We start from the raw sequence: 12,758 nt of genomic DNA, 5'->3' as shown, positions 1-12,758 counted from the left end.
GACGTAAAATATGTACTGGTAGCCTAATGTATTAGCAGAAAATAGTCCTATAGAATTATTATTGTTAGGCTACGACTAGGACATTCTAGCGCTCAAATATTTTTGCTAGGCTACAGCGAGCGCCAAATGCGTCCTTCTTCTCGGTGTTAAAATAAACCATTTCTTTCGTTAATTATAGGATCAGAAGGTAGCCTATCCGTCTTTCACTGTAAGGCTTGTATTTCTTGCATTTAGCAGAAGTCCCAGACAGCAGCGGAGTGGTAATCGGGATTCGTTATTTGTAAAAGTTTTTTTACTTCGCCCTCCTATAGCATGGACTGCGCGATCGCAGCCCTTTACTTTCACTTCCCGCCGCCCTCATAGTCAGCTTAGACTGTAGCCTGATAACGTGGGATGCTGCATAGCGTACTACTGAAGATTTTAAATGAGTGACCACGATAGTAGTCTTAAGTAGCTTTTTTGCTAGGCCCAGCGAAGGCTGGCAATGTGTAATATTCCGCTGATTGGTGCACATGCAAGTGTTCAGATTGATTGTCTATCCATCTTTCACAACGATTTTCCAGATCTTCCACACAACTTCGGTAGCCTGGTCAGTATGTCTCTCTTAGCTGTCCACTTTCATCAGGCCATATAGCCTATATAATATATACAGTATATTTTTATATGTGTTTTTTAAATGTATTTCTGTACAGACATATGGTAGTGTTTACTACACTACCCCCCCCCCCGACGATACGATGTTTTACTCTACATATCGTCAAATGCCAATTTAGGGGACATCGCCCAACCCTAACGCGCACACACACACACACGCACGCGGACACGCACGCACACAAACGCACACACACACTGGAGCTGACAAAAGGGGAACACAGGAGGGCATGTGTGTGTGTGTTATCCTGAATAATGTTTCCTTTTGTGATTCAATGAATAATGTAATAAAATGAAACAACTTGATCAACATTGTCCAAAAATCCATGACCTCATCATGTAATGACATTTTTTACCAATGTTGTTATAACTTTATAAGCATTATTTCTAATATATGATATTGTAACAATCCTAAAATGACCATACTACCTTAGAGTCATTTCCTGCATTAGCCACATCATCATTGTGCAGAGAAGTTCTGCAGGACATATAATACATTATACAGTGCTGTTATGGGACTGACCTGCTACTCGAGACTTGCCCTGGACTGCAACCGGGGCTTTAGACTTCACTTCCAGGATATTCACCAAACCATCCATGGCCTTGTCCACTGTCTCGATCAGCTCATTTACCACAGGGGCAGACTGCAAAAATGAAAGATAAACTTCATTAGCCAAGATTCCATATGGAAGACAATGTAACAAATACTTCACAATAGTTCTAATAGTATAATGTGCTGTAGTTGTCAACAGCCCTGCTGCGCAACTCATTCCCAAAGACTCGTGCCATACAGCAAGTTATCCATTAATTGCACTGAGTCAGTTCCAGCAGCTTGGTAAAGAGATAGTAGGTGGGTGGATAGCGCATAGCTGTAATGGTTCACCTCGTCATCAGCCTGGCCTTGGGTCTGGTCCTCCCTGCCTGCTCCAGTGGAGTTCAACATCTCCTCTACAGTCCTGAGAAATGTCTGGAACAACAACAACAACAAGGAAACCATCACAAGCATTGCAAACAGTATTGTTCCACTCAACACATAAAGGGATCAGCTCTCTCTCTCTCTCTCTCTCTCTCTCTCTCTCTCTCTCTCTCACTCTCTCTCACACACACACACACACACACACACACATCAAAATACATTGTCTGCCAGAAGAACATAGCCTACACATATGCTTAAATGTGATGAGTATGTGTGTTTGTGTATGTGTACGTGGCTATGTATCGGTGTGTACCTGAGTGAGGTTGTTGGCCGTGTGGCCGGGCAGGGTCTTGTTATGCAGACTGATGGGCAGATTGTCCAAAGCAATGGGCATAGGCACAGGCTCCTCAGAGGGAACAACGTCCTCCGTCAGGTTACTGAGGCTGATGGGGTCACTGGACTCTGGAGTGGTTTCCTGCACACACCGGCCAGGCATGGAGCGATTGTTTATACATATTAGGTTTATTAAACACACACCCATGTGCACACACACACACAAAATATCATCATAATACACACATTAATGCACACACACACACACACACACACATACACACACACCGAGAGAGAGTGGGGGGGGGGACACACAAACACACAACAGTACACATACAGACCAGTACACACTGTACACAGACATGCAAACATCTCACAAGCCAAACCGCAAAAGTAAGTGCACAAACAAAAAACAAAGCGTGATGCCAAACCACACAAATAAATACACATAAAAACCTCCTCTGCAAAGGCTCAACACTCTCTCTCTCGCTCTCTCTCTCTCACACAAACACACACACACGCACACACAAACACATTGTCATAACATGTCAAAAGCTCATTGTGCGGACTGCTTGGACTGCACCGTCTCTAAGCCATTAGCACACCACACAGATGTCCACTGTGCATTCTTAAACCTGAGCCGCAAGGGAGGCTCTCTATCCAGCCATGGCTTTTCGGAGCGATCGGGGGACCCCTGCCAAGCATTAGAGCACCTGATTACCGTAAATACGCCTCTAATTGGACCAATTAAAGCACTTTGCACAGTTCGGAAACTGTGGGTCAGGAAGCTGGAAGGGCTGAACTAAAGGGAGGCCCAAGAGGTGAGGCACGGAGCAGAGCGGAGTGGAGCCGCGTTAGAGATGGAAAGTGCTCACACCTTGATAATGATGGGAGAGAGTGTCGGGGGTGTGGGGGGGAAAGAAAGAAAGAAAGAATGAATGAATGAATGAATGAATGAATGAAAGAACAAAAGGAAAAAAAAAGGGAGGGAGAAAAAGAGGGAGAGGGAAGACAGGGAGGAGAGAAAGAGGTAAAGATAGTGAGAGAGGTAAAAAGGCATGTAGAAAAGAGAAAGAAAGAAAGAAAGAAAGAGAGAGAGAGAGGTGAATAATGAATAAATAAAGAGTGGCATCCATCATGTGCTGATGGGAAATGGACAGCACATGTGCTTGTCCCTGCTGATGAAGGAGCACCAGAGGCGAGGGAGACGGAGAGAGAAGTGGAGACAGCTTTCTGGCTTGGGCTACTTCCAGGGAAACTCTTCACAGCTCTCTGTTTCATCCCTGCCCGGGAGGAAGACATTTTGTACGTCCATGAGCAGCACACAGACCCACTTTTCTCCTCAGCGTCCTCTCACCACTGATCTCCTTTTCATCTCTCTCTGTGTCTGTCTATCTTCCTCTCCATCCCTCTGTCTCTTTTTGTCAATCTCTTTGCTGTGCATTTGTAAACATTGGTGGAGTCTTTGTGCGTGAGCTCCCAATATCCTGCATTTTCCATTTCCTCAGGTTGAAGGGATCAGAAAAAAAATGGCTACAGTTGTTTGTGTTTACACAGACTTAGAACACAGACCTCCACCTCATTTCCTGTTCGCCTTCAGTCATGTACAGTACTTAAGTGTGTGTGTGTGTGTGTGTGTGTGTGTGTGTGTATGTGCGCCGGTGCCTGAGCGAGTGTCTTTATGATACAAAGAGAGAGAATAAGTGAAGGTGTTCGACCTGACCTGCCCTAGTTTCATCACCGAGTTTCCAGTGACTTTAGCGCAAGCTCATTCTTCTACTACAGAGAGAGTCTAAAGGCTCTGTCATGATCATGAATGGCCAGGGTAATTTACAAGGGGCCAAATGAAGAGAACAGGGCTTGGCTGGAGCAAGAACACAACAGGCAAACAAGGATGAAAGGGTGTGTGCGAGAGAGAGAGAGAGAGAGAGAGAGAAAGATCAAAAGAAGGAGAGAAAGCATAAAGGCATAAATCCCATTTTCTGTTTTGCCCTAATTATTAGAATTATACCATTGTGTGTTCTGTAGTGTTCTTTATGCTTACAGAGCTTAGAGACAGAACAGTTAAGCAAGTGAGAGAGAGAGAGAGAGAGAGAGAGAGAGAGAGAGAGACCATGAACTGACATTAAACACACACTCATGTTCTTGACTAACAGTGGAGAGAGAAAAAGAGAAACTCATATCTATACAATCAGGCATGATGTATACATCGGTCATTCACTCAGGAAATGTCTGCCACTGTGTACCACTAGCTGAAATGTAAATGTTTACAACTCATAGCCGGGACTGTGAATCAGAGGGCCTTGGTTCCATGCGTATGCCCCTGGCAGCATGAGTCACAGTGGCAAAGCTTGTGAATCTCAATCAGAATACTTGAACTCCCTGGACAGGTGCTTAGATGGATGTGTTTTTTTTCTGTTCTAGGGCTGGAGGAGGTCAGCTACTGCGTCAGACCGAAAGATTTCAATATACTGATACTGACCTGGGAGAGATGCAGAGCCGGCTGGGTCGTCGATGACACAACGAAAGGAAGAGGAGTTGGCGTGGGGGAGAAAACATTCATACCTGCAGATGTAAAAAAAGAACAAAAATCATTCAAATGGGTGCCACAGATTTTCACAGACAATCCAGTTGCATCTACATGAGCATCATTACTCTTTCCCTGTCATATAATTGTGAATTTCCCTTTCATACAATCTGTCTCCATTTTTAGTTTTCTCTCTGTCTTACTTGACACACTAGTGTTAATTTAACCAGACAAAAGGAGGACGAAATATGTTAGTTGATGACCTTCTTTCCATGACTAAGACAAGGCAAAGATGAGACGACGCCGATGTTATAAAACGCTAACTGACAATATCAACGTGCAATATTTTTGACGAGACGAGACTAGACTAAAATGTAGTTTGAAAACAGATTCTCCTTTTTTGGTGATGAGAATTAAGTTTGGCATAACTTTATTTTCATCACCAAAAAAGGAGACACATGACAGGCCTATTCTCTCCTAAACTGACCTACAATCAATCAAAATATTAATTCTGTTCATTGCATGGCACATGCAGCAGTTCCTGCTTTGCGTATGCAGAACGTCTCCATTACGAGATGATTGTAATTACGACACCCGGACAGGTTAACAGGTTAGAGCCACCACACTGCCTCCGTGATACACATTTCAGACTTTCTTTAAAAGAAATTTAACCTCAAATAACAAGGCTACTTCTAGAAACGTAGGGGTTTTATTTGATACAGATTTAAAATGTGACCAACATGTAAAACTCTTTGTCCAGTCCAGTTACACATAGATAATCATATGGCTTTGTTTCATCTACTGTAGACTTGATTATAGCAATGCCTTATTCACCTGTCTATACCTATAAAGCTTTACATGGTTTAGCACCTGACTATTTAAAATATTTATTTACCCACTACTGTCCGGCTCGGCTCCTCAGATCCTCCAGCCTGGGACTTTTAGTTGATCTACAAAGTAAACTGTCAACTAGGGGTGACCGATCGTTTGCAGTTAAGAGCTCCCAAGCTTCGGAACAGCCTCCCTTATAACATCAAATCTGCACCATCAGTGGCTGTTTTTAAATCTAGTCTGAAGACCCATTTCTATACATGTTCCTTCCTTAATTAGTCAATGATTCCACTTATGTCTCTACTAATTTATTATTATCATTATTGTATTATCATTTTTTGGGGGTACAGTATAGTTTTCCTTTTATTCCTTATATTGAGTTAAGTTTGTGTTTGGTAGTTTGTCCTTTTATTAATTATTATTTTATTATTATTATTACTATTATACAAGGGTATACAAAATGACATGACTGCTTTCTAATAACAGACTGTCTGGTCGTTACATCAGCACATTAATGCCGCTCATGTGTATTCATGACAATGATCAAAGGCAAACTCTATCTCTACAGGAAGACAGCAGCAGTGTGTTGTGTGCACCAGAGACACTCCAGAACACATACACGCACATGCACCACAACAGCAATGCAACAAAGGCAGTACCCATACGTCACATGCAGAGTGTGCAAACTAATTTACAGAAACCACGGTTGAGAGATGGAGACAAGTTGACCGATTCGAACCCATTAGGTGAAATAGCTGAAAAGACCTCAGGCTTCAGCTCAACACTTGATACAACCTGAACCTGTCACCTTGATATCAATTCCCAAATGGCTTGAAGTGATTTAAGAGAAACGATTTTGACTAATGATTTAAAGTTGACTTAAATGTCCTTTCTTCGACTAAAAGGTTTTCAGTTGTCGTCGACTAAACTAGGCTAAAACTATAAAAGATAAAAATGACTAAAACGTGACTAACACTAATAAGCATTTCCGTCTGAAGACTAAGACTAAATCAAAACTGCATGCCAAACTTAACACTCCTCCACACCTGTTAGAAAGATGTGTTTGATGTTCATGCATGTCTTGGCTCGGGGCAGAAGTGTTTCCACAGAGAGGCACTGATGAGTGGCTCTAGAGGGCTAGTTTCGAGGAAGGAGGCCATTATCCTCCATTAATGCTGGGCCACAATTACAACACACAGGAGACACCACAAAAGCCCTCACCGTCAGCGAAAACAAACCATAATAATGGTCAAATGTGACTTTTTCTGTTCTGGACAGCACTCGGAAGGACCTTTTCTCAGTAAACTAGATTGTAACCATCTGTGCCCGTTCACCGAAGGTTTTCACGTTTCGAAAACATCTGGGGATTCAATTCAACTAAAGCAGTGGGCCAAAGTGGAGTGAAGAATTGCTGAAACTATCCAAATAGAGTCATCCGAGAGAACCAGACCCCAGCATTTCAGTGACAGTAATTAAACACTGTCATGTGACACTGACATGCCACGAGTGTGAGACCGCAGACAAGTAAAGTGCGAAGACTCCATCAGACAAGTATCCTTTTATTGGATGCAGTGAGAAAAGAAGCAGTCCCTCTTCTGCAGATGGGGAGGCATTTATTTGGCTCTCTGAGTTATGGCAGAGGCCGTCATTTCTCAGCCTCCGAGGACCGAGCTGGAGGCGGGAAACACGAGAAAAATGGAACACTTACAGATAAGATAAACCAACTTCACGTGAATTATGGGCATTGGTTGAACATGGTGTCCATCCTGGATTCTTACAGTGTTCGCAGGGATATCTAAAACTGACCACTTGAAGTCCAGTTTAAACCCCAGACAAAACATACTGCCGGAATTGTGCTGAATGGGAATCCCGAACTTAAAGTCAAATAGATATACTGGTTTCTCTCTCTGGTTTCTCTTGCATGTCCAGCCCTTGAGACATAAGTATTGAATTAAAATCTGAAAATCAAGGGAACTTGACCTTGACTGAAAGAACTACTTTTAAATAAGCATCCTAAACTCAGAGCATTTGAACAGATAGCGGTTCCTCCAAGTGATGTTGGACTAAATGAGGAGACCCAAGGTCTATCTAGGACCAGGGAGCAGGACTGGAGCACACAAAGCTTTTAGTGAATTTTATTAGTGCAAAACGACTAATGTTTCGACGCCCATGCGTCTTCTTCAGAGTCGCTGAAGCACAAGTGACCCCCTGCTACTGATGTTGGACTAATCCAGGGATGACACATGTCCAGTGGGAGAACAGGACCAATTTGAGTAATCATAACCACAACCCTCACTCCCAGAAATGTCGCTTTACGCTGTGAGCAATTGGGCCCAATTGCTCACAGCGTAAAGCGACATTTCTGGGAGTGAGGGTTGTGGTTATGATTACTCAAATTGGTCCTGTTCTCCCACTGGACATGTGTCATCCCTGGATTAGTCCAACATCAGTAGCAGGGGGTCACTTGTGCTTCAGCGACTCTGAATGCATTTCCATGCACTCAGCCCTCCCCAGCTGTAAACAGTACACAAACACAAAGCACAACTTGTGTTGCATTGTGCAATTGGCGATATCACCATACAAGGGATGGAGCAGAAAAAAGTAATCTTTCTCTGCTTCTGGATGACAGCTCTTTAATATCTTCTTTGGCATCTTTCTTTTTTTTCGGAATGCATTCTGAAATCATGACAATATGCTATTTTTTTTGGAGAAAACACCAGCTGTTCGCCAAGCGATGGCCAGCTGTAACTGATAGAGTGACAGAGAGGGGAGGGGAGGAAGAATGATAGGGAGAAAGTGAGCGATGAAGAGAGAGAGAGAGAGAGAGAGAGGTAGAGTCAGGAGATGAGGGAGAGAGTGAAAAAATGGGCAAGAAAGGGGAACAGATTCTTTTCTGATGTGAAATGGTCAGCATGTGCGCCGTCCGGCCCTCCAACCCCCCTCTGGCCCTGGCCATGGTGAGACGCTGAGGGAAGACCAGCGGCTGCTTCTGACGACGCCTCTACACAAACACACTAACGAGAAGAGGCTGCGAGCGCTCCCCACTCCCACCCCTGTCCTCCTCGCTCCCCACGGCTTTGTCCAACAGATGAGGCGCAGCACAGACACGCGCAGACACAGACACACCGGTTTTCCCAGAAAACAAAGGAAACAGGAAGCATCGTCCCTCGTCTCTGTGCGAGGGGGAGGACGAGCGGCCATATGAGCTGAGTTATCTCCGTCGTGCGGTTTCAGGAAAGCCTGGAAGGATTAAGAGGAACGTTCATGGGACGCTCAGTGAAACTCTCTGAAGCATCGTTATTTAATTAAGCTTTCTTCTAACCATTTGATTACTGAGATAGATATTACTAAAAATATCCTCATAAGCAATACCTCATCCCTCATCTATAAAATGTGTTATAGCAGCCTTGTAAAGTTGTTATAGAGCCTTAACATCAGCAGTAAATCTGGATATATAATAATAATAATAATGATAATATGATATATATTTCTAATATAATATCTTGCACATACTTAAGCCAGAGATTCCCCAGCTTGCTCTCCATTGTGCAGAGCAGCTGTGGCTTGGGTTGCACTGCTCCATTGGCAGGACAGCGTGTTTTCCCCCGCGAGTGAGTTGAGGCCGACCTCGGCATCACAACCACCTTGACTTATTCTAAACAGCACGTCCCGGGACCCAGGGTTACAGTGCTCTTAAAAAACAGCAGAGGCCCGAGCAAGCAAGCGAGAGCGTTCTCTGATCCTGACTAATGAAACGACCCAGAGCTGGCGCTGATCACGACGGTGCGCCACTGCACGGACCTCATATAAGGGCAAGATATGCAGGAGAGGCCCTGGTGCTCCCTAGGCCAGGAGCCTGAGGAGTGGGGTGGGGGTGGGTGGTCGGGAGTGACACCAGATGACCCAAAGATGAGGATTATTTATCCTGTTTTGCTGTCCGAGGGACTCCCCCCGCACAAAGCCTGGTGGAGGAGGGTGGCGACTTGGCTGTCAACTTGAAACTCGAGGGATGGAGGGAGAGACAAAGAGAAGGAGCTACAGAGGGACGTAGAGAGGAAGAGAGGAAAGGAAACAAAGGGAAAGACATGAGGAGAGTGAAAGGAATGAAAGCTCACTGAGAAAAAGAGAGAGGGAGGGAGAGAGAGAGGGAGGGAGAGAGAGAGAGAGAGAGAGAGAGAGAGAGAGAGGCAAGAGTGAAGAGCGCGTATGTGAAAGCAAAACAGACTCAAAGAGAAAGTGAGAGAGACCAAAATAATGAAAGAGGACGAATAGAGAGAGAAAGAGAGCAGCCAAATCTCTATAAGGGATGACAACAGCTTGTGCCAGAGAATGTGCACTGGAGCTGCCAACAGGCAAAGTTGCCCAATAGCTTTGGCAGGTGCCAGACCATCACCTTCATCTCGGCCTGGTGCTTTTATAGACCATTTTATATCCTGCTTTACACTGTGTAAAAAAGGCCATGGTCTGTAAAATGTCAGATATCCTTTTTTTAATCAGTCAAGCCAGTGAAGTACCTATACTGAGAGAGCATTAAGTTCTCTACAGTAGGAGGAGATACAACCTGTTATTTCATTTTGTTACACATCTAAGATTAACATTAGAAACAGTTTATAAAAAAGACAATCAGTAACGTCATCAAGCAGGTTATGGAAAGAGCTTTAATTTTCCATGAATACTTTGTCTTAACAAAGGCTAATGTTACCAGTATCAGATAGACTTAAAGGGAAACTCCGGGATTCTTCCCAACTAGTCTTGCTCAGAGACAGAGGAAGACAGACATAAGGCATTGACTGTATAAACAGATATTTTATAAAGTTTCTTAGAGGTAAACAGAGACATAGTTATCTCCGTAGGGATTCTCCATGTTACAAAGCACTTTTAATAAAATGAGCCAGAAAAAACATGTCCCACATGTCTTGTAAGTTTCCAATGCAAAGCTTTCTTTAGAGTTAACTGTTTAATGTTCACATTAAAAATGTTAGACCTAAACAAAATAAAAAAGAAAGAATCCCAAATTCTCCCTTTAAAACGGAAAGACATGCACCGTGCATGAGAATGATAGCAATCCTCTCTGTCTTACCAATGGCTGCTTTGTAGTACATGCTGATATCTTCTGGAGACAGCGCTCGTTCCCAGATCACAAATTCATCAAAGGCACCCGTGGCATAGTGACCCTTCGATTTGAAGTCGTTTCCCGTACCAATAACCAGGTGAGGGTAGGTGTCCCCATAGTTCTGGGAGAAGTTTCCTTTAGTGTCACTGACACTGAATGACCCGTTGATGTAGACACTCAGACCATCTTTCATGGTCCAAGTGAAGAGAATGTGTGTCCAGTAAGGACCTGGGGGGAACAGTGGATGGAGAGAGAGAAAGAGGGAGAGAAAGAGGGAGAGAGAGAGAGAGAGAGGAAAAATATATGGGAGAGCCGGAAGGTGATGAAAGACATTAGCAGTGATGGTGAGGGAGAAGATCAGAAGAGAAGAGAAAGTGAATACAATGAATGAATAAAATGTGTGTGTGTTTAACATAGTACTTAATGAGAGGGAGAATCACTTATTACTGCAGTTAGTTTTAGTACTTATAAATAATTATATGACTCTGGTGTTTCTTGTGTTATAATTACAGTGGTAGACAAAATGGTAGTTATGATTAAAGCGGGCTAGTCTTACTCTGTCTGACACTGCTCTAACATCTCCCCATAATGGAGAGAGAAGACAGATGGACCATTCCAGCTATGGCTGAGGCATTTCCTGTCTGGACATTTCATTAGAACAGGCATTAGGTACCTCTTCAGGGATACACAGACTACAATCACAAAAAAAACACACACACATATACACACACACCAACAAAAAAATCTATATGGCTCGACCAAACGCACAAACACAAACCATATACATCTCCGAAACCCCTTCAGTCTTTGCCTTTCAAAAGGAAAAAACAGCCTCAGTCAAATTGAAAGACAACACAAGGCACCTGAGGAACCAGTAAGCTCATCGGCCCGTAATCCACTGGGTCCAGCGCTTAAGCAGGACGGTCTGCCTTAGACCGACAATGGCCGGCCTTCACTTATGTCACAGATGAGAGGTCAACCAATTTCAGGGAGAGAGAGAAACATTATACTACCCTGAATGGGAAACAGATGAATAGTAATTGTGTCATGCTGTTTTTATGATCGCACACTGCAAAGCAAACGCAGGCCTCTGAAAAGGAAATATCTCAGAGCAAGTGGAAAATGGCTTTGATGCGCGCTGGATCTATAGTGGGTGGCGATTCCGTCTTGAGGGGAATTTTGTAAACTAAGGGATTCAGAATCTCAAGAGCGCAACGAGCAAAAGTGGGGCCTGGGGCTTGAGAGAGGGGAAGGAATCATCTATGTACTGTACATATGGAAAATGGTTTCAGTGTGTATAGCCTATGGCTTTAGAGTCTGACGCCTCCAACTCTGAGCTTGTGTAGATTTGAATGGAGAGTATTGGACTGGTATCGGACAGCAAAACCAAGTACAAAACCTGACAATGTCTGGACAGTTTAATATAATGATTCACTTCAACAAGACTCCCATAGAACACAACACTGAAAATAATCATAAGTGCACTTTTTTTTCTCTCTTTGTAAGGTACTATAGGGTGTGAATACTGCTCCAACATTACTTTAAAAATAAGTATATATACTGTATAGTGTGCATGAATCAATAAATCAAGCTATCCAAAAAGGCATCAGTCACAATAAATTCATTTGTTCAAGTTATCCAGGTATGATTTTATGCTGAAAGGAAACACCTTTCCACACTCCATATTTCGGGGAAAGAGGACAGCGTTCCGTGGTTCAGGAACATAGTGTGACTTGGCCTGAGGACTTATTAGGTCAATGTCAGAGAAGCGGTAAGAGCCTTATAAGCCTTCAGTAAACCCAAGGGCTTCACTCATGCAATGACTTCAGCCCCTATGTTCCAGAGCCATTTGACCTTAGAGGGATTTTCAACAGTCCACTTGCTAATTTAGCATTTTTTCGGTGTCAGATGTGACATGGCACTCTCACGCGAGGCTTATCACAAAACACACACTTTGAGCAGACTGTGCTATCATGGGGCCTGCTGGTCAACATGGCCCAGCTGAATGCAAGGAGACTGACCCAATACCAACAAGACCAACCAACTGTAATAATATTACATAGGCTTTTGCATAAGCATCTATACAATTCTTAATATAGCATTGTTTAAAATAAAGCCAAACCAGACATCCTTTGTCATGAAAATTGATAAGATGCATGGATGTTTGAACTAGCTTGAACTGAATATTTTCAACAGGAAATTCATACCATTCTAGTTAAAATAGCAGTATCTAAACGGGGTTAAGATTTTAAAAAAGGATATGTTTAAAATGTAGCCATGTGTATGAAATTAGAACGGCAGGGAGGTTTGGCTGGAGTGCAAATCCAAAAACCTCCTCTTAGAACGTCCCACACACCCCACGATGCCAACAAACACAGATGTGCGAG

At 43.4% G+C, this 12,758-nt stretch overlaps 1 protein-coding gene across 8 annotated transcripts in view; it reads right to left on the bottom strand.

Annotated features, from left to right (window-relative positions):
* adgrd1 (adhesion G protein-coupled receptor D1) overlaps positions 1-12,758 on the bottom strand; it is a 65,463-nt gene that overhangs the window by 45,696 nt on the left and 7,009 nt on the right. For all 8 annotated transcript variants that reach the window (XM_042101340.1, XM_042101341.1, XM_042101343.1 and 5 more), the window contains 5 exons: positions 10,339-10,599; positions 4,383-4,465; positions 1,881-2,042; positions 1,535-1,618; positions 1,175-1,295 (listed from right to left, as the gene is read on the bottom strand). In XM_042101340.1, the coding sequence (XP_041957274.1) occupies positions 1,175-1,295; positions 1,535-1,618; positions 1,881-2,042; positions 4,383-4,465; positions 10,339-10,599 (711 nt within the window). The remainder of the gene's footprint in view (positions 1-1,174; positions 1,296-1,534; positions 1,619-1,880; positions 2,043-4,382; positions 4,466-10,338; positions 10,600-12,758) is intronic.

Source organism: Alosa sapidissima, chromosome 8 (assembly GCF_018492685.1).
Source record: "Alosa sapidissima isolate fAloSap1 chromosome 8, fAloSap1.pri, whole genome shotgun sequence".
NCBI classification, from domain to species: domain Eukaryota; kingdom Metazoa; phylum Chordata; class Actinopteri; order Clupeiformes; family Clupeidae; genus Alosa; species Alosa sapidissima.
The sequence above is the reverse complement of the archived record's forward strand: the minus strand, read 5'-3'. Positions and strand labels throughout refer to the sequence as shown.